This window comes from Grampus griseus (genome assembly GCF_964374135.1).
Source record: "Grampus griseus genome assembly, chromosome: 4".
Taxonomy (NCBI): Eukaryota; Metazoa; Chordata; class Mammalia; order Artiodactyla; family Delphinidae; genus Grampus; species Grampus griseus.
This window is the reverse complement of record NC_138997.1, coordinates 44,015,253-44,038,243: the sequence shown is the minus strand read 5'-3', so window position 1 is coordinate 44,038,243 and position 22,991 is coordinate 44,015,253. Positions and strand designations below refer to the sequence as shown.

At 38.7% G+C, this 22,991-nt stretch overlaps 1 protein-coding gene across 1 annotated transcript in view; it reads left to right on the top strand.

The window, feature by feature from the left end:
* FRAS1 (Fraser extracellular matrix complex subunit 1) overlaps positions 1–22,991 on the top strand; it is a 459,773-nt gene that overhangs the window by 344,464 nt on the left and 92,318 nt on the right. Inside the window, exons 35-41 of the mRNA XM_082652906.1 lie at positions 228–260; positions 8,262–8,393; positions 9,495–9,620; positions 12,882–13,129; positions 18,638–18,786; positions 18,973–19,135; positions 21,396–21,531. Of these exons, the coding sequence (XP_082509032.1) occupies positions 228–260; positions 8,262–8,393; positions 9,495–9,620; positions 12,882–13,129; positions 18,638–18,786; positions 18,973–19,135; positions 21,396–21,531 (987 nt within the window). The remainder of the gene's footprint in view (positions 1–227; positions 261–8,261; positions 8,394–9,494; positions 9,621–12,881; positions 13,130–18,637; positions 18,787–18,972; positions 19,136–21,395; positions 21,532–22,991) is intronic.

The window sequence follows — 22,991 nt, the reverse complement described above, 5'->3', positions numbered from 1 at the left end:
AAAATCATTCCACTCTGTGGTTCTTTTTGTTACTTAAAATTAGCGTTGGCACCATTAGAGTCAACATAACATTAGCAAACAACCTGGTGATCTTTCCTTAAGTCATAATAATTTAGGTTAAAATGTCCTTTACTTTTCTAACCTCTGCCCTATAGTTTGTACCTTTCCCATCTATTTCTGGCCCCAAAATGTTTAGTATACTGATTTTCTGTCTTCTGTTCTTTCAGGTCTCCCAGACTCAGTGAAATTCCACTTCACAGGTGAAAATTTTAATCTCAATTTTATTAGAAGATGGAATTTTTCCTTCTTTTTGCTGTCTTCATCATTACTTTTAGCTATTTTCTAAGAACAACTTAAAAGTTACATAAGTTTCTTCTAAAATAATCACATGGCTAGATAAAATCGTAATAGCTTAACTTTGTATTCATAGAAAAAATAATTATAATCCACCAAGGATACCAAAGATTAGTGTTCTTTAAGCCCAGTTTCAACTTGTCCTAATATGTATTAAAAAGAGGTAATAATGATTAAGATCTTAGACTTTGGATCCAGTCTGCCTGGAGTTCAGCCTACTGTGGAATAGTTTCTTAACGTCTCTGTACCTGAATGCCTTATCCATCAATGAGGATAATAAATAATAATTACATATGTGTAAAGCTCCCAAAACAGAGGCACATACAGGCTTACCTCCTTTTATTGCACTTTACTTTGTTGTGCTTCATAGATACTGCATTTTTTACAAGTTGAAGGTCTGTGGCAACGCTGTGTAAAGAAGTCTATCAGTGCCATTTTTCCAGAAGCATTTGCTTACTTCCTGTCTCTGTGTCACATTTTGGTAATTTTTCCAATATTTCAAACTTTTTCATTATTAATATATTTGTTGTAGTGATCTGTGCGCAGTGATCTTTGATGTTAATATTGTAATTGCTTTGGGGCCCCAGGAACCACACCCGTATGACAGTAAGCCTAATAAAAGTTGTGTGTGTTCTGACTGTTCCACCAACTGGCCATTCCTCTGTTTCTTTCCCTCTCCTCAGGCCTCCATATTCCCTGAGACACAACAATATTGAAATTAAGCGAATTAATAACCCTACAGTGACCTCTATGTTTTCAAGTGAAGGAAAAGTCACACATCTCTCACTTTAAATCAAAAACTAGGAATGATTAAGCTTAGTGAGGGAGGCATGTCAAAAGCCAGAATGGGCCAAAAGCTAGGTCTCTTGTGCCAAACAGCCAAGCTGTGAATGCAAAGGAAAAGTTCTTGAAGGAAATTAAAAGTGCTCCTCCAGTGTACACGCAAATGATAAGAAAGCAAAATAGCCTTATTGCTGATAGGAAGAAAGTTTTAGTGGTCTGGATAGAAGATCAAACCAGCCACAGTATTCCCTTAAGCCAAAGCCTAATCCAAAGCAAGGCCCTAACTCTCTTCAATCCTATGAAAGCTGAGAGAAATGAGGAAGCTGCAGAAGAAAAGTTTGAAGCTAGCAGAGGTTGGTTCATGCGGTTTAAGGAAAGAAGCCATCTTCTTAACATAAAAGTGCAAGGTGAAGCAGTAAGTGCTGGCGCAGAAGCTGCAGCAAGTTATCCAGATGATTTAGCTAAGATCTTTAATGATGGTGGCTACACTAAACAACAAGTTTTCAATGTAGATGAAACAGCCTTCTATTGGAAGTGTTCTGACCCAGACAGTGAGTTGTGATAGCTGTGTATAGACCTCAGCATCCTAGTTTTAGTTCAAGTACAGTAGAAGCTGAGTGCCAGTAAGCAAAAGCAGAATCAGACCTGGCATCTATGCTGATGCAAAGTAGAGACAAACTTTCTTAACTTAGGTCTAGAGTGAGGATGGATGACCATAAATCCTTAAACAGCTGTTTAGTTCGGATTGACTATTCCATTAGAATCAACCATCCATATGTCCTATTGTATTTCATGTAGGGATAAATCTTAGTAGGGATAAAGTCATCTCCCTCAAACTCTCAGATATTCTTTTTTTCTTTGAGGGTTAAAAAGTCACACTTGAATTAATAGTAAATTTTAGGGTTGTGTCACTGGTTTTTTATTTTTTTTTATTGCGGTATAATTGACACATAACATTGCATTATTTTCAGTTGTACAACATAATAAGTTGATATTTGTATATATTGCAAAATGATCACCACAATAAGTCTAGTTAACATCTGTCACCATGTATAGTTACAAATTTTTTTTCTTGTGATCAGAACTTTAAAAATCTACTCTCTTAGCAATTTTCCAATATGGAATACAGTATTATTAACTATAGTCACCATGCTGTACATTATAGTCCCATGTTTTATTTATCCATTCATCCACCAGTGGACACTTAGGTTGTTTCCACATCTTGACTGTTGTGAATAGTGCTGCAATAAACATGGAAGTGCATGTATCTCTTCGAGATACTGATTTTATTTCCTTTGGATACACACCCAGAAGTGGGATTACCACATCATGTGGCAGTTATAGTTTTAATTTTTTTAGGAGGCTTAATACTATTTTCTGTAGTGGCCGCACCAATTTGCATTCCCAGCAACAGTATAAAAAGGTTCCCTTTTCCCCATGCCCTCATAACACTTGTTATCTTTTGTCTTTTTGATGATAGCCATTCTAAGAGGTGTGAGGTGATATCTCATTGTGGTTTTGATTTGTGTTTCCCTGATGATTAGTGAGTGAGAAACTTTTCATGAACATGTTGGCCATCTGTGTATCTTTTTTGAAAAATGTTGTTTCAGATTTTCTGCCCATTTTTAAAATCAGATTGTGGGTTTTTATGCTATTGAGTCGTATGAGTTCTTCATATATATTTTTTTTTCTTTTTTTTCGATATTAACCCGTCATCAGATACATGATTTACAAATATTTTCTCCCATTCTGTAGGTTGCCTTTTCATTTTGTTGATGGTTTCCTTTGCTGTGCAAGTGCGATGTAGTCCCACTTGTTTATTTTTGCTTTTGTTGTCAAATTCAAAAAGCCAAGGCTGGTGTCAAGGAGCTTACCGTCTATGTTTTCGTCTAGGAGTTTTATAGTTTCAGGTCTTATGTTCAAGTCTTTTTTTTTTTTTTTTTTTTTTTTTTTGCGATACGTGGGCCTCTCACTGTTGTGCCCTGTCCTGTTGCAGAGCACAGGCTCCGGATGCGCAGGCTCAGCAGCCATGGCTCACGGGCCCAGCCGCTCTGCGGCATGTGGGATCTGCCCGGACCGGGGCACGAACCCGTGTCCCCTGCATCGGCAGGTGGACTCTCAACCACTGCACCACCAGGGAAGCCCATGTTCAAGTCTTTAATCCATTTTGAGTTAACTTTTGTGTATGGTGTAAGCTACTGGTTCATTTTCCTTCTGTTGCATATGGCTGTCCAGTTTTCTTAACACCGTGTTTTGAAGAGACTGTCCTTTCCCCATTTTATAGTCTTTGCTCTTTTTCATAAATTAATTGACCTGATATCTATTGGCTCTCTATTCTGTTCCTTTGATCTATATATCTGTTTTTATGTCAATACCATACTGTTTTGATTACTGTAACTTTGGAGTACAGTTTGAAATCAGGGCTCATGATGCCTCCAGCTTTGTTCTTCTTTCTCAAGACTGCTTGGCTATTTGGGGTTTTTTTGTAGTTCCATACAAATTTTAGGATTGTTTGTCTAATTTTTGTGGAAAATGCCATTGGAATTTTGATAGAGATTGCATTGAATTTGGAGATTGCTTTGGGTATTATGGTCGTTTTGACAATATTAATCTAATCCATGAGTGTGGAATATCTTTCCATTTATTTGTGTCTTCAGTTTCTTTCATCAATGTCATATAGTTTTCATTGTACAGGTCTTTCACCTCCTTGGTTAAATTTATCCCTAGGTATTTTATTCTTTTTGATGCAATTGTAAATGGGATTATTTTCTTAATTTCTCTTTCTACTGTTTTGTTATTAGTGTATAGAAATGCAGCGGATTTTTATGTATTGATTTCACATTCTGCAACTGTACTGAATTCATTTGTCCTCTTGGTTTTTGGTGGACTCCTTAGGGTTTTCTATATATAATATCATGTTATCTGCAAATAGTGACAGTTTTCTTTCTTTCTTTCTGATTTGGCTGCCTTTTATTTCTTTTTCTAGTGTTCTGTCATTGTTGAAAAGAACCTAGTATCAGCTCATTTCTAGTGACAGACTTATAGATAGTTCATACATCAGTAATAAGATACAACAGATTATAGCAGTTTACATTTTACAAAACGATTTACAATATAAGTTGTCTTATTTAATCCTAATAACAATATTGTAAGGACAGGTTTTATTTTAGCATTTGAAAGCTGAGGAAACTAAGGGTCATTAGAGTAGTAATCTGCTCATGTTTCTGTACCTGGTAAGCAGTAGAACCAGGATTTTAATACAAGTTTCTGACTCTGAGTATGAGATATTTAATTTAGTCTGTCTGTATGTGTTATGGTCATGCAAAACAAGTATCATGGTAGTGTGCCAGTTTGGTTTCCAAGCCTCAATACTTACCTGAAAGCTTGAATAGGTGAAGGGGTTAACTATTAACCTTCTCCAGGACTTTAAGTTAAATGATCCATGAACCTATTATACAGAGTAAAGGAAATGGACCTTGGGCTGACCTTAAATTAATTTATCTTGTTTCTGCCTGAGGTTCTTTTTTTTACTGTTGAGTGATTTAAAAAAAAAATTATTTTGGACTTAATTTTTTAGAGCAGTTTTAGGTTTACAACAAAATTGAGAGGAAGGGGACTTCCCTGGTGGTCCAGTGGGTGGGACTCCATGCTCCCAATGCAGGGGGCATGGGTTCGATCCCTGGTCGGGGAACTAGATCCCGTATGCATGCCACAGCTAAGAAGTCCACATGCTGCAACTAAAAGATTCCTGCATGCCACAACTAAAGGTCCCGCATGCCACAACTATGACCCTGTCAGCCAAAATAAATAAATAATTTTTTTTTTTTAAGTGAGAGGAAGGTACAGACATTTTCCCCATACCCCCTGCTCCAACACATGCATAGCATAGCCTCTCCAATTATCAACATCACTCACTAGAATGGTACACTTTTTACCAAGGATAAACCTACATTTACACATCATAATCACCCAAAGTCCAGTTTGCTCTAGAGTTCACTCTTTGTGTTGTGCATACTATGGGTTTAGACCAAGATATGGCATTTTTGCCATATGGCATTTCCATCATTATAATATCATATAGAATATTTTCACTGCCCTAAAAATATTCTATGCTCTGCCTATTCACCTCCCCCCACCTTTGGCAACCACTATTTTTATTGTCTTCCATAGTTTTACTCTTTTCAGAATATCATATAGTTGTACTCATACAATATGTATCCTTTTCAGCTTGGCTTCTTTCACTTAGTAATATGCATTTAAGATTCCTCCTTCTTTTCATAGCTTGGTAGCTCATTTATTTTTAGTGTTGAATAATATTCCATGGTCCAGCTGTACCATAGTTTATCCATTCACCTACTAAAGAACATGTTGGGCTGCTTCCAAGTTTTGGCAATTATGAATAAAGCTGCTATAAACATCTGTGTGCAGGTTTTTTGTGTAGACCTAAGTTTTCAACTCCTCTGGGTAAATACCAAGGAGTGCAATTGCTGAATTGTATGTATAGTGAGAGTATGTCTAGTTTTATAAGAACCAGCCAAACTGTCTTCCAAAGTGGCTGAACCATTTTGCATTCCCACCAGCAATATATGAGAGCTCCTTTTGCTCTACGTCCTTACAAGCATTTGGTGTTGTCAGTGTTCCAAATTTTGCCCATTATAATTGGTGCACAGTAGGATCTTATTGTTGTTTTAATTTGCAATTTTTTGCTGACATATGATGATGGGCATATTTTCATATGCTTATTTGCCATTTGTTTCTTCTTTGGTGAGGTATTTGTTAAGGTTTTCAGTCTGTTTTCTAATTGGGTTGTTTCTTATTGTTGAGTTTTAAGAGTTCCTTGTACATTTTGGATAAGAGTCCTTTATCGGATGTGTCTTTTGCAAATATTTTTTCCCAGACTGTGGCTTGTCCTCTCATTCTCTTGACATTTTCTTTCACAGAGCAGAAGTTTTTAAATTTAATGAAATCCAGCTCATCAATTATTTTTTTCATGAATCGTGTCTTTGGTGTCGTATCTAAAAAGGTATCACCATACCCAAGGTCATCTAGGTTTTTTACTATGTTATCATCTAAGAGTTTGTAGTTTTGCAGCTTACATTTAGTTCCATGATCCATTTTGAGTTGACTGTTGTGAAAGGTATAAGAGGTTCCTTTTTTTAAAAAAGAAAAAAACTTTTGGAATCTGGTAGGAAAGAAGCCATCTCTTTTAGCAGAGTTTTGTGAGAGAAAAATTTAACTTGGACACATAATGAACTAAGGCAGGAAGAAACCCAAGCCCTGACATTAACCCATGGAATGAGGGAGAGCCGCTCATTTGGTTAATCAGCTAAGCTGAGACAGCAAACTGATATTCCTAACCTGACTGCCCAAGACAAGCACAGATGCTCTACAGAACCATTCAGAGCGAGGAAAACACACAGGGTGAATGGTGCCTGCAGGAGGCATCTGACCAAAGAGGCAGTGTGACTATTTCTCAGAGAAATCAAAAACGTTGCTTAAAGAGAGGACTAGACATGTAATTACTAAATTTTGTTTGTAAGCTCCTATGTTTGCTTGCAAAGCACTTCACCCTCATGGTATATTTTGTTGTTATGTTACATGTACCAGAAAACAGCTTTCCTCACTTTACCTATAGAGACAAGGATATACCTTGGTCACACCGACAGCTGTGCGATATGACCAAAGCTGTTTAAGTTTTAGGGCCTTTCCTTTCCTCTTCTGTAAGGTAAGGATGGTGAAGACTCCCTGAGGTGCCCCCCACACACTTAAAAATAAAATCAATGTAAAACATTAAAAAGATAGAATTGTATTTTGCAATCATTTATTTTTATTTAATAAAGGGACTTCTTAACTTAGATTCCAGGGACTTCAGAGAATCCTGAATCCACTGAAATTTATGGAAAAGTTTGTACTTTTGTCTTCAAACTCCCAAAAGTTAAGAATCATTGGTCCCTACCTCTGACTATCCAGAGAGCACAAAAGATTGAGCACAAAGAAGCAGATACAATAACTTTGACATTTGACCGAATGACCAGAGCCATAAAACCTTCATTCTCACAGGGATACTATCTTCTCTCCTTCAGGAGGGCTATTTCTGGACTTCTCTAGGACATGGAATGTACCTTATAAAATTCAACCATATCTTTTACATGTGTTCTCAAGGAAAAGACAAATTAAAACCTGTTGGAATCATTACCAGGAGTCACTAAGTGATGGCTCACTTGGCTGAAGTAGAGGTCAGATTCCTACTGACTTGTTTACTAAGTGCACGAGAAAGTAGTGAAGGAAACCTGTTTCTTGTAACCAACCCATGTATAAGCATACCACACGTTTAAAATATCAACAGTACAGTTTTCTCAATAGGCACTGCAGATAAAGACATCAATGAGTGGCTGGTGCAGGTGTTCCTCCAAAGCTGGCTTTTAGAGAAGGGAAGGCGTGTTAAGATATAGGAAAGTGGAAATAAGAATCAAGGGTCTGGCAAATCCGCTTTGATTTCTCTCCAGTGATCAATGCTCGCTTGGATGTCAGGTAATTCAGGGGAATAAAATCTTAAGGTCAATGTTTTATTCGCAAAGGTGCTCTTCCATTTATTGCATCGTGCATAATGACCAGGTAAAAATGGGTCTGCTGACTTCCAAACAAATGACATTAGAATTATCTGTGTAGACATTTTCTATCCTTTTAAATAAGCATTTTATAATGAGACAGACATCATTTCTAACAGAGATATCCCGAAAAAACGATTTCTCTGGAACATTGGAAGAATGAATTGAATCTAAAATATTCCATCAATAAAAGCTTCTACCAGCATCACCTAAGAGTGCATATTTTGTATTACTTTCCCTTCCACTAATATTTGTCAATATCACCTTGCTGTGAAAGTTGCTTCTTAGAATGACTTTGTTGTTATGGTTTTAGCTTTTCCGTTATTCAGTAGAAAGACCTTTGTAGAATAGATCACAGTGTCTTGCTTGCTGACATTTTCTATTTATAAGCATCTCTTCAAAGTGTTAAGGTAATCTAAAAAAGCTTCTGGCTACATATTTATAGAACTAGCCTACAGGTGACCAGACCACAAACTGATGTGTGTGTGTGTGTGTGTGTGCGTGTACTCTTTCTAGTTTCGGATGGAGGCCACACAAGTCCAGAGATGGCCCTCACCATTCACTTACTTCGAATTGATCGGCACACACCCGTGTTCCAGGTTACAGCTCCACTGCTTAAAGTCAGCCCAGGAGGCAGCACTTCTATAGGTAAGAACTGGGAACCTGACAGAAACATGGCTTGGAAATGGAACCATATTTCAGTAACAGTCCCTGTATAAATCTCTTCATGGTTACCAAAAAGTAGTGACCTTCTCTTCCAGAAGTTGCAGACATCTCATCCATAACCATCCCTCTGCCCATTTCCATGCATATGGAAGCAGCATGGAGAGAAGGAAATAAACCCTTCAGAAGCCAATGCTCAGTGATGGAATACAACACAGAATTTAGTTTCCAGTCTCTAGGAGTTTGATTTGTTGCCATCACTAAAATATGAAGTAACACAGAGCAGAGAAGAGAAGAGAGGGAAGTGGTTTCAATGACTGCTCTTGTTTTCTCTTTAGAAAGCAAAGAGTAACAGTAGGAGTGACAAGTCACCATAACCTTCAGAAGCTGTGATGACTTAGAGTTGGCCCAGGTGTTCTATATGTGATTTTATTTACCTATTAGTATACTTACTTTTTAGAACTTTATTCTTTTACCAAGAACATCTTAAGAGCGAATAGTGGGTATTGTGATTTTTGTAAGCTGTGCTCTACACATCCTTATCTAGTTCCTACATATGGGTATTGGCCTAAAATTACTTATCATCCAACGTATAAACAAGCCACAGATACAAAGATGACTGTCCCTTTTGCCCCACTGCTTCTCATGTCAGTGATGGCCAGAGCAGCCATTGTTAAAATAACTTGGCTCTTCTGTAGATTCAGAGAAAGGAGAAGGGAAGAAATGATGAAAAGCAAACACAATTTCTTAGAGTATTTTCTGGAAGAAAACCTACCCGGTCAGTCAGGACTGACCTTTTCATGGGCTACCATTCCCTCATTTGTATGGAAGAAAAAAGGTATTCTGAATTCAGAACTACCTACTCGTAAGTTAACTTTTGAAAGAACCTACTTGTAATTTGGGAACTGACTGTATTATCAAGTTTTCACTCTTTTTTGTGGTTGATTCAAATTAGACAGCACTTTCTTCTAACCATCAGATTACCCACAACATGGCTTCCCGCCTGGCCTGGGGCTTTACTGTACCCAGAGTATACAGTTGTTAATGTACACATCTTCTCACCATGCTCTATTCTCCTGACTGTAGGACTTGAGTTGGGAGTAAGAGACACGGAGACAGTGCCTGCAGAACTCCTCTTTGAGCTCCGGAAACCTCCCCAGCATGGCGTGCTCCTTAAGTACACGGCTGGGTTCCCAGGGCCCATGGCCTCAGGTAGCTGCTCACTCTGTCATTGGCCTGCTTGGATTTCTTTTTTTTTTTTTAATGTTTTAATTTTATTGTAGTATAGCTGATTTGCAATGTTGTGTTAGTTTCAGGTGTACAGCAAAGTGATTCAGTTATACATATACATACGTTCGTTTTTTTTTTAGAGTCTCTTCTCATATATGTTATCACAGAATATCGTTTTCACATTGCAGTTGGTTTTATGTCTCAGACAAGAAGTAAAGCAACATTGTGGGATAAACTATAAAGAGATACGTAGAAAGGAAGAACCTTTAGTCCATTGGCTGAAGTATCTGGGACTTCTTTCTCTGTACCACTACCCACACCCCAAAACTATGAAGCTATTTCCTCAAGTTGTAGGTAAAATTTGTTGATTTCTGAAACCTGGAGTCAATGCATTTAGAACGACCTTACGTGAATGGTCAGCTGCCACTTTCCCGTGGTCTGTTCATGGAGATAAATTTGTCTTCCTTATTTTGGTATGTGAATCTTCACAATATTTTAAGCACTGTGACTCTGAGAGTGTAAACTACATGTTTCTTCACCCACTAAAAAAGGGTGGTAATGTGCCCAGCTTTCCAAAATAATACTTATTGCGCTTTCCCTGATTATAAAGAATAATACATGCTGATTGTTTAGGAAGTACAGAATAGTGCAAAGAACACAACTAAATCTAATTTTTAATAGTCGGCTCTCATATATTGAAGTGAATATTATCTCTTTCAAAGTTGTCACCTTGGGTTGCTGTAAACTTATTCTGACAATCTGTACTTTCTCAAAACCTTTATATAATTCCTAATAGGCATCTAGTAATGCGTTCTTCTGAATATCTCTTCAGAGAGAGGGTGTCAAATCTTTGACCTTGAAGGTACATTGAATTTGTAAGAGCAACAAACAGGCACTTAGGAGTCACAAAGGCAGGTTTTTAAAAAACTTACTGAACAAAAGAAGTATCGTTCAGATAGATTTCTGACTTAAAAGCTTTTGCACAGCAAAGGAAACCATAAACGAGATGAAAGGACAACCCTCACAATGGGAGAAAATATTGGCAAATGAAGCCACTGACAAAGGATTAATCTCCAAAATTTACAAGCAGCTCATGCAGCTCAATATCAAAAAAACAAACAACCCAATCCAAAAATGGGCAGAAGACCTAAACAGACATTTCTCCAAAGAAGATATACAGATTGCCAACAAACCCATGAAATGATGCTCAACATCACTAATTATTAGAGAAATGCAAATCAAAACTGCAATGAGGTGTCACCTCACACCAGTCAGAATGGCCATCATCAAAAAGTCTACAAACAATAAATGCTGGAGAGGGTGTGGAGAAAAGAGAACCCTCTTGCACTGTTGGTGGGAATGTAAATTGATACAGCCACTATGGAGAACAGAATGGAGGTTCCTTAGAAAACTAAAAATAGGACTACCATATGACCCAGCAATCCCAGTATTGGGCGTATACCCTGAGAAAACCATAATTCAAAAAGAATCATGTACCACAATGTTCATTGCAGCTCTGTTTACAATAAATAGCCAGGACATGGAAGCAACCTAAGTGTCCATCGACACATGAATGGATAAAGAAGATGTGGCACATATATACAATGGAATATCACTCAGCCATGAAAAGAAACAAAATTGAGTTATTTGTAGTGAGGTGGATGGACCTAGAGCCTGTCATACAGGGTGAAGTAAGTCAGAAAGAGAAAAACAAATACCATATGCTAACACATATATATGGAATCTAAAAAAAAAAAAAAATGGTTATGAAGAACCTAGGGGCAGGACAGAAATAAAGACACAGACATAGAGAATGGTCTTGAGGACACGGGGAGGGGGAAGGGTAAGCTGGGATGAAGTGAGAGAGTGGCATGGACCTATATACACTACCAAATGTAAAATAGATAGCTAGTGGGAAGCAGCCGCATAGCACAGGGAGATCAGCTCAGTGCTTTGTGACCACCGAGAGGGGTGGGAGGGTGGGAGGGAGGGAGACGCAAGAGGGAGGAGATATGGGATATATGTATATGTATAGCTAATTCACTTCATTATAAAGCAGAAACTAACGCACCATTGTAAAGCAATTATACTCCAATAAAGATGTTAAAAAAAAAAAAAAAGATAAATTTCTGGCATCCTAAGGGAACTACGTTAGGAGCATAGCAGTCATAGCCCAGTTTCTTTGCCATTATATTTAACCTATATTTGTGTAATTAATATACGAGTTCTAAAGATGTTTGTAAATTATTCGTTTTATTACTTTTTTTAGGCACATTACCACTAGTAAATCGCATTAACACAATGTTGAAAGAGAAGGCTTAGAAGATGAATACAAATAATAAATAAATTATTTTGTTTCATTATATAACATCAATTATGGCAGTCAATAATCTATGAAGAAATAGAATTGAATAAAACATCCAAGAAGACCAGTTCCTCAGTTGTGCTCGTGGAATCATTGGGACCCATGGCACTAAGTAGAATTTCTCATGAAAAGGGTTCTATGACCAAACAATTTAGATAAACTTTAAGGTTGAATATTGGAGATTCTAGAATTCTAATGAATCCTGCTGTGTAAAAATTTTTTATTTTAAATTTTGTTTAAACCTGTTTTTCTTAAACATTTATGACCTTGACATTTTTTTTTCACACCACGCCTATCAGCTCTATCACAAGTTCGTACTCTAGACTTACACAGTTTAGGTTTCTAACTTTAAATATATTTTTCAATTTCTAAGTGTTTTTTAATTTAAAAGAACCTTATGTTCTTAATCAGAACAAAGATCTCTTACAGGTTTGTCTAGCATAATTTACCTTCTTAACTTTTTCAGGAAATCTTCAGTATCAAGATTAGATTCTAGAAGGGCTATCATAACGAACAGAAGCATGTTCTTTATTCTCTAGAATGAAGAGAGATGAGTGAAGCTTAGAGGCAGATTTTGGCTCAACATGATTAAAAACTTAAAAGAATTTTACAGCTATCGTCAGTGGAAGTAGCTCCCTTGTAAAACAGTGAGGCTCCCACCTTGAGCCGTGTTGAAGGACAGGCTAAATAACCCTTTTGCAAGGGTAGTATAAAGGGAATCTTATATTGGGTGGGTGGGTGGACTAATTAGCTTACAACTCCCAGAGTTTATGATCCTATATGTACTTTGAAATCCTGAGAACAAAGGTGTTATGGAAATGAAAAGCGTTATTCCCAGAAGTAATTGGTTTTTTTGCAATTTGTTTTATTCTTGAAAGGTGACACTTTCACATATGAGGATGTAGAGGAAAATGTTCTGCAGTATCTACACGATGGATCCTCTGCCCGGGAGGACAGCATGGAGATCTCAGTTACAGATGGCATCTCAGCAGCAACAGTGGAAGTGAGGGTGGAGGTGTCACTGTCCGAGGCCCGGGGGCCTCAGCTGGCTGCTGGCGCCTCTCTGAGCATCACCGTTGCCAGTAAAAGCACAGCTATAATCACTAGGTCACATCTTGCTTACGTTGTAAGTTCTTCTGTTTGTCTTTTTGTCCACTGCACCCTCTGACTAGGCAGACTAGAAAGGGATGCCATGGCTGAATATTTGGGCCATCAGGCATATGGCCATAAAAGAACTTTTTTCTCCCCTTGCCTATCATTCTACTCTTAGGAATAGTTACCCTCTTTATTGCAGCTGCTCCCACTGTCTCCCAAGCAGACAAGTGAATGAGCAGAACGTTGATGAAATCCCTATTTGTAGGGATGGGTGATGGTCACCTGGAAATAGTGCCAGTGTCAAAAAGCCCAAGTCCCCATATTTTAAGCTCCATTGATAATATTTCAAATGGGAATTTTAGGAGAAGAGCGTTTTAGAAGAACTTACCTGGCCAGTGACTAATAAGTAATGGTATTTCAGGGCCCACTTTTCTGAGAGAAAACCTGCTTTTCACCAGCGTCTGTCTCAGGTCCAGCTCTGGACAGAATGCTGGCATGCTCCTGTGGCAGGATTACTGACTCACCCTCCATCCAGTGCCCCAAGAGAAGCAGTGTGGTTCGGGGACTACGGGTAGATTCAGGAACTCTGCTGTTGTTTTTTCCACCAATCTGACCTTAATTTGATAAGTGATCCTGGCTAAATTAAACTCATCCTCTGTCCCTGACTTTACCTCTGGAGCTAAGGATAATGAGGATAATTAATTTTATTTTTCATTTAAGTATGTTGTAAACAGATGTGAACTCTCCATGTAAAAACAATAATGAGTAGTTTTGACAAATATGCTGAAAATAAGAATAATTGTCTGAATGGTAATCATTCTTAGTATTGAATTTTTCCTTTGCTAATCTTAAAATTTCCACCAATAACCTGGCCTTTTTAAAAAAAACACTATATAGTTTTAAGTAATCCTTTTCTGAGCTGAATAGTGTGGCTGTAAAATATAGTCCTGAATAGTAGCATTAAGATAAAGCATTGGCCTGGGAACAATTGCTTCAATTGCTTTTGCACTGATTTTCCCCTAAAATTGTCTTTTTTTTAAATTATGGGAAACTGCGTCCCACCCTGATTCTTCTCATGGGTCTAGTATAGTTTCAGAACACCTTTGATTTTCTTTTTTAATTGACGGGTGATTCTTACCATAGGTTATGGTCTTTTGAATCTTATGAAACACGAATTCATAAAAATGTATGTATACAGATTTAATCAGTAGATCACCAAGGCTTGAAAAATGTTTGACAGACCAAAATAGATTCCAGGAGCAGTTCCTTTCCATCAACTGCATATTATAAGCTGCAGTTGAAAATGCAAGCCCATTGGCAACTGAACATGTATTTTCAGAAATTGATTGAATGTGAATTTACCCACTAGAGCAGAAAGACTCCAAAAGAATTATCCTAGCTCACTGAAAGCATAGTATATTTTAAAGACTTAGCTAAGTTATACACTAACTTTCTCTGAGGGTTGTAGGAGAGTTTTGTACTTAATGTCATGGGGAAGATTTTTCTAGACATGCATAGTTAGTGAGTTTGCTGTGAACATCCAGAGAAGTTGGAAAAGCCATCTGAAACCCTGGTCATAAATGGAGCAGAATATGAAAAGATAGGAACAGGTAAGCCTGTTCTTAATTAGTGTATCATGAACTGCAAGAGGGTTCAGTGATGTCGGGAGAGGCAAAAGGCAAAAGTGGGATTCTGTGTGATTTGCTTCTTAATGGTGGTTTCCTATACACAATTTGTTATGTACTGCAAGAAAACAAGTAAGGAAGGGGTGGTATGGGTTTTATAGTTAGAATGAATGGGTTCTAATCTAAGCTCATCAGTTTTACTAGCATAATAACCCTTGACAAGTCACTAAACTCCCTAGGGCTCAGTTTTCTCATTTGTAATATGGAGAGGATGATATAAGATTAATCTTAAATAGCTAATAGATCTCTATGCACCAGCCAAAAATACATTAATTCAAAATAAGATACCATCTATAATAATATTACTTAATGCATATTAGGTATAAATGTAACAAAATTGATGCTATGACTGACTATAAAGAAAATTTAAAGGAGTCTCTTGACAAAGTTTTAGAAATAAAAGAATTTACCAGGGGGCCAGATAGAAGGTCAACAGAACGATAGCATTTCTATTCATAAGCAAAAATAGCCAGTAAACGTAACTAAAAAGATGATACCACTTATAATAGCATCACAAAAATTATATTCTTTGGACTAAATCTAACAAAAAAAAAGAAATACTTCTACAGGGAAAATTGTAATACTTAATTGGCAGACGTTTAAAAAGCACTAAATAAATGACAAGATACGCCATATTCATGAATAGGAAGATTTAGTATCCAAGAGATAGCAATTCTCCCACAAGTGATCTTTCCATCCAATTGAGTTCCAATCAAAAGCCCGGTGGACTTTTTATGATCTTGATAAGCTGATTCTACAATATATAAGGAACAACAAAGGGCCAAAATTCTGAAAACGAATGACAGGAGGGCAGGGGCTTGCCCTGGCAGGTATCAGGATTCATTATAAACCTGCACAGTTTAAAGCAGTATACACTGGTATATACTAGAGAGTCCAGAAACAGACCCACACTTGGGACTGTAATATAAAACAGCTATAGCAAGCCAGATCAGTGGAAACAGGAGAAACTATTTAAAACATGAATCTGCACAAAATTACTATTCATATGTAAAAAAAAAAGACTGCTGCTACCTCATACCCTACACAGATATTAACTGTAGCAAATCAAGTACTTAAGTGTCATAAGTAAAAGTGTACAGTTCTTTATAGGGTAAAGGCGAATATTTTCATGATATTGGGAAAAGGAAGAATTTCTTAAACTAGAAACAAAAAGTGCTAACTATAAAGAAAAAATTGATAAATTTGACTATATTAAAATTAAATTTATGTTCTCCCAAACACACCATAAATACAAAAAAACAAGTTACAAATTGGGAAAAGATATTTACAACACATATAACCAAAAATAACAAAGAAAATATAAAGAACATCTGCAAATCAAGAAGAAAAAGATAATCCATTTGAAAAATGAACAGAAGACATCAGCAGGAATTTCAGAAGAGGAACCCATAGGGCCAGTAAACATAAGGAGAGACATTCACCTTTTTAGACATCAGGGAAAGCAAATTAAGACTATATACCATTTAATACCAATTCAATTGGCAAAAATTTTAAAGTATGAAAATACCAAATGTTGGAGAGGAAATAGATCTACAGGAGGTTCTTTGCTAATGGAACTGTAAATTGGAACAACCACTCTGGGAAAGAATTTGGCCTTGTCTTGTGAGGATGAATGTTCATATACCCTAATTGTTCCTCTCCTAGATTCCTATTCAAGAGGCACTTTCATAGGTACACAAGATATGCACAAGGATATATACAAGAATGTTTATAGCAATACTATTTGTAACTATCGTAGTCTATTTGTAATAGCAAAAATATTGAAATAAGCCAAATGTCCATCAGCATCAACAGGATATCTTGTGGTGTACTTACTCTATGGAATATTAGAGAACACTCAAAACACATGAACTATCGCTGCACAGAACAACATTAGTGGACCTTAGCAGTCTGCTACTGAGTAAAAAGAAAAATAAATTCCACAAGAGGAGTGTCTAACTCCCTTTTCTTAAGTTAAAAAAAACTGAAGCTACTTTATACTACTATATCACACTATATCGAGAAATTCAAAGAAATAAGAAACAAGATCCAGGGTGATGGTAGGCCCAGGGACAGGATAAAAGAGGAGCTCATACATAAATGTTAATCATCAAAGTTCTAGTCCTTTGTTGAATGTTGGGTCAATAGATGTATAAATAATAAAAAGAAAAGTTAAAAGGGAATGAATACAAAATGGCTGAGAAGGGCTTTGAGGAGAAAAATTACATAAGAACAAAGTCTATATTCTTATGAATTTTTCACCCACGGTATCTTGGACATCCCAAAATAGTAATTTTCTTTAAATTATGACAGCATTTTCAGAAAAAAAAAAAAATCCAACTGATTTCACACTGTTTCAAACCCAACAGTCATTTGAGATTTGAAAAATTATAAGTTGTGTTGTGCCTGACATGAAATTTGCATTTCTTTGCCAAATTTACCAATGTGGAATTTAGAAGCTGTTCATTCTCATCAAGAGCCAGGAGCTCTGTCCTTGTAGTTTATCACCATCTCAGAAGATAATACCTTAGAACTCTTGGCTGTCTTCTAAAAATTCCCTCTCAGAGCATACTCACGGTAATATTAGGAAGTAGTTTTTTGGAAGCCTGCATATTGTATTTGATAACTCATGTAGAAAAATAGAGAAACTTTTAAAGTATAAATTTAGGGGAAATTTTCTGAAGTTTTGCAGCTTCGATGAATTTGAGATTCCTTCCATGCTGTTATCAAGTGATGTGAAGAAATATGGAAAATTCTATGATCTTGCACTGAGGCTCTGAACTGTCAACTTACAAAGGTCTCTAGGGATAGAAATGAGAGCTGACTAAAACCTGCTGCCCCAGATCACCAGGCAGCTGTGGTCATATTCCTGATCTCGTACCTCAACTAACTGTACAACATAGCCATGCAAATTTGCATGTGAAAGTACATTTGGCTATGCAATATTTGTTTTCATTGTTGCTGTGGTAGAGTGTAAAGTACCCTCATGTTCACAGCCAGCTGCTCTAAAAGATGAATGACTCAGGGAATCTTTCCAAGAAGCTGTTGCAAAAAATAAAAAACAAACAAACAAAAAAAAGAAGTTGTTGCCTCCCTCCTAGATATTTCCAAAAATATCCTTGAAGAAAGAAGAAATTGTTCATTAAGACATTCAATTATTGTCCATGTAGCAACACAGAAAGCCAATTTTATTTCTCGATAAACAGTGCAGAGGAAAGGGAAATAAATGGTCTTTGTTAATATTGGGCATCTTGGGGGTTGAACATCCATAGGTTTGGTCCAGGTAGAATGAAATCCATAATTTCCTAAATTCTTTTGTTAAACTAAAATTCTTATCGTGTTAAATATTACTTAAAGTGAGTCCTTGGCTAAGCTAAATACCTTCCATTCTTTGTTTCACAGAATTTTAAAATTGTTATCATATGTTATAGTGGAATTTTACCTGTTTCTAAAAAGCAAACTATTCTTAGAAACTCTAGAAGAATCCTACAGCTGTGTTTCTAGAAGGATGACATATTTCTGACTGTGTTTTGCACTTCACTAGATGCTTGTAATAAAAACAAAACCTTGTGTGGCTCTTATAGTAACCATAGGGCATCTCTTTGTTTTATGCCCTATACCTAAAGTGCATGTCCCACTATTATCTTGAGCTACTCTTCAAAGAAGACATTATCAAAAAGACATTTTAGGAGGAATAAATACTGGGATTTTCACGCAGTTTAAATGGTGTTGCTTTATCACAAAGGGAAAGAAATTTTTCCGTTTAGTAGAGAAGGGAGCACCCGAGATCTTTACTGGAAATATTGATTCCTGCAAACGTGCATTCATGTCTTGCCTCATATTTGCCTAATTAGGATGATTCTTCCCCCGACCCAGAGATCTGGATTCAGTTAAGTTCTCTGCCCGTGTATGGTGCTCTCTTAAGAACCTCAGGACCTGAGGTGGAAGAACTCTCAGAGGTTTCCAATTTCACAATGGAAGACATCAACAACAAGAAAATTAGGTATATAACCACCTGGTGTTACGTGACAGAATTTTTTTTAATTGTATTAAAATATGTAAGCGACTAACCAGTAGCTCCCCTGAAAGATTATGTTACTTCTGGCCCCATTGTTAAACAAAGATTTAGTCATCCTACCTGACCTGTTGGTGTAGTTCATTCATTCTGTTCTTCTGCTGGCCTTTGTAGGTACTCAGCTGCATTTGAGACCGGTGGTCATCTGGTTACTGACAGCTTCCACTTCTCTGTCTCTGATTTGGACCACAACCGCCTGGACAATCAGAGGTTTACCATCATGATCACTCCCGTCAAGGATCCACCCCAAGTCATTGCTTTCGCTGACCTTATCACCGTAAGCAGTTCAGATCAATGAACTGTGGGTGCTGTAGAGAGCAGGAGTCTGTGGCAGTGTGACCGAAGGATTTCTACCTAAATTGGATGTCAAGTCCTTCCCCTCAAATATCTAGGCAATAGTATCAAGATACGTATGGCTTTCAAGCATCAGTTTTTCAAAAAGTATGAAAATAATTACATGCAGAAGATCAAATCATTATATCCACATTATTTAATTAGTCAACAAGTATTTCTTTGCCAGACATAAATCTAGATGTGTCCAGTATTTTGTATACTATGCTAGATGTATATAGCAGTAGGAGTAGGAATGTATCTTTGAGGAATTTATAGTCTAATGTTTGCAGCAACTAAAACGTACGGATATGGACAGTATCCCCAGGTCCCTTTTTTTTTTTAATTTATTTATTTTTGGCTGCGTTGGGTCTTCCTTGCTGTGTGTGGGCTTTCTCTAGTTGTGGCGAGTAGGGGCTACTCTTCGTTGCAGTGTGCAGGCTTCTCATTGCAGCGGCTTCTCTTGTTGCAGAGCATGAGGTCTAGGTGAGCGGGCTCAGTAGTTGTGGTAGGCTCAGCGGCCATGGCTCACGGGCCCAGCCGCTCCGCGGCATGTGGGATCTTCCCGGACCGGGGCACGAACCCGCGTCCCCTGCATCGGCAGGCGGACTCTCAACGACTGCACCACCAGGGAAGCCCGGCAGGCGGATTCTTAACCACTGTGCTGCCAGGGAAGCTTCCCAGGCCCCATCTTAAATGGAGTTGATATTTATCACTGTAAATGATATCGACAGCTCCTTGGCGTTGGGAGGTGAAATATAATGTACCTTGATCATGAAGTTACCTAGACCTGAATTCAAGTGCCAGTTCTGTTACTAGCTGACTGACCTTGGACCAATTATATACTCTTTCTTAACCTCAGTTTCCTCGTTTTTTAATAAATTTATTTATTTTATTTATATTTATTTTTGGTTGCATTGGGTCTTCGTTGCTGCACGCGGGCTTTCTCTAGTTGCGGCGAGTGGGGCTACTCTTTGTTGTGGTGCACGGGCTTCTCATTGCGGTGGCTTCTCTTGTTGCGGAGCTCGGGCTCTAGGCGCACGGGCTTCAGTAGTTGTGGTGCGTGGGCTTAGTTGCTCCGCAGCATGTGGGATCTTCCCAGACCAGGGATCGAACTCGCATCCCCTGCGTTGGCAGGCAGATTCTTAACCACTGTGCCACCAGGGAAGTCCCAATTTCCTCATTTTTAAAGTGTTACTATTCCTGTTACATAAAGGATTACTCTGATGATTAATAAAGTAGCACTGAAAAGCCCCAGCAGAGTACTGGCTCATGGTAGGGATTCCATAAAAGTTAATTCACTTTCCTTGTTCTGCTCTACGTACATACCACAATGCCAAAAACTCAGGATTCCTGGTTTTGTTGAACAACTAAAAATTCATAAAACTGAGTTGTTTCTAAATGGTTCTGATATTCCACCCCTTTTTTTTTTCATGTCCACACTTCAGGGCAATCGTTTGGACCGTCCCCATTCCCAGAGTCAGGGTGACCTTCCACTTTGTAACTTGTAGATCTTCCTATATTTAGCCAATAGTTATTCAGAAGTAAACAGCTTCATATCCAGCAGGCTAGCAAAAAACACTAGGGTCAGGTTGGAAAGTAAGCATACAACACAGGGCCCTAAAGGAAAAAGGTAGCTGGAGCACCTGCTTCTACTCATAACCGATTTATTTTCCTCCTTGACAGTAAGATAAGCACTAGCTTTCAGGTATGGTGAGCCCTTTCTTCCTGCACACCTATAAACATACACTATCATGGGATAAATGGGACTTCCTGCTGGGAACTCCTACTATAGGACAGAGCTACCCTCATAGTATCCCACGGAGGACTGGATGAATCATTCTGTAGCTGCGGGCTTTTGAACGTTGATACGGAAGGAAGGCAGCCATCCTGTCGTGCAGCTGTTCCAAGGTAGGTGATTAGAATGGGCCAGAGCTGCTTTACAGCCAGATCCATCATGGAAGGAAGCACAACTTTGAAGGGAAACACGGAAGTCACCGTGTCTGAGCGTAGCTTCAAGAGGCGCTGAAGGATTGCCCGGTCCCAGCAGCTCGAATATTCCTCATCTCGTGCGTAGAGGATCTGCCTCCTCAAAGAAGTGGAATTGGTACTGGAAGGTCACCCCAGGCAACTCTTTTCAATTCAGTTCCTTTTACTGCAGTCACGTGCAACCGCCCAAGGACTCTCTTCAATCTTCTCTTTCTTAGGTTGACGAGGGAGGGAGAGCCCCACTCTCATTTCACCACTTCTTTGCTGCTGATGATCAGGACAGCCTCCAGGGTGACGCCGTCATTAAACTAAGTGCCCTGCCCAAGTACGGCTGCATCGAGAACACGGGGACAGGTAACAGCAGTAGATTGGCTCTAGAGTTGCTCCAGACCTGGAGAGAAGGGAGCGTGGAGGTGGGTAACTGTCTGCAGTTAACCTGGATATGGAGAACTAAAGAGGGAATGGAACCATTTCAAAGAAATGGAAGGAGGGAAGGTTTCATTGACTCAACAAAAATTGAGTGTTTCCTGTATGCCAAGCACTGTTTTAAGCACTGGGGATATATCAGTAAACAAAACAGACAGAAACCCCTACTTTCATGGTGCCTTAGATCCTGGTGGGAGGAGACGGATAAGAAACCTAATAAATGAAAAAACTGCGTAAGACGTCAGGAGGTCAATCAGTGCTATGGGAAAAACTAGAGCAGGGTGAGGGGATTTGGAGTGCCAGCAATGGGGACGCAGAGGCTTGGGGATTGCACTCAGAACTGAGTGGCAAGGAAATAAAATTTTCTGTCCTTTTACTGTGAGGCAGCTGCAGTTTAGCTGAACCATAGCTTACGTCGCTGCTTTTTCTAAGGATATGACATGAATTGAAATGCATGCTTGTCTCTCTGTGACCCTCTCCTCAACATCCCTCCCCCCTGCTCATCTACCCTGGACCCACTGCCCTTGGTGATTATCACAGAGGAGGGGAGGGGAGAGGGTGGATACTGTCCATAGGTCCGCCGAGACCACAATGACTGGCAGTTGAGACAGCTCCCGGCAGGTGACTGTGCTGCTGCCTCCGCAGTGAGATTCCTGAGTGCCAGCGCTTGGCTCTAACGGGTGTGCAGCTAGCAGCTCCCACAGAGAGGCCAGTGGAGGCGTCTGTGACCAGCGTGGTGCCTGGGATTTGAGCCTGGTTACCGGAAACTCATTTAGCAGGGGACATGTTTTCCTATAGAAAATCTTGAGTCTTTTCCCCATCTTGCCTTTCAGTGTGTGCTCTTAGATTTGTTTCTTGCTGAGTTAGATTTATCTCAACAAATGTTTATACAGTGGATGTAAAGATGAATAAGATGCAGCCCCTGCCTCAAGTGGGAGACAGATATGAAGACTGATAAATTACAATCATGAAATGCCAGGACAGGGAAAGGAGGAAAGCACTGAGAAAGGGCATAGGACAAAACAGTTACTTTTGCCTGTAAAGGCAAGAAAGTCGGAGGAAGCAACATTTGAGTTGGAACTTGAAGTGTCAGTGGGAATTGCTGTGGGCAGAGGGAAAATGGCATTTCTCACAGAGGGAAGAGCACAAGCAAAGGTGGGGAATCATGAAAGGATGGTTGCCCCCAGCCTTCTCTTCTGTCCAGGTGATTTCTTATTAAGCTTTTTGTTCGTTTGTTTTTTGTTTTTTTTGCGGTACGCGGGCCTCTCACTATTGTGGCCTCTCCCGTTGCGGAGCACAGGCTCCGGACGCGCAGGCTCAGCAGCCATGGCTCACGGGCCCAGCCGCTCCGCGGCATATGGGATCTTCCCGGACCGGGGCACGAACCT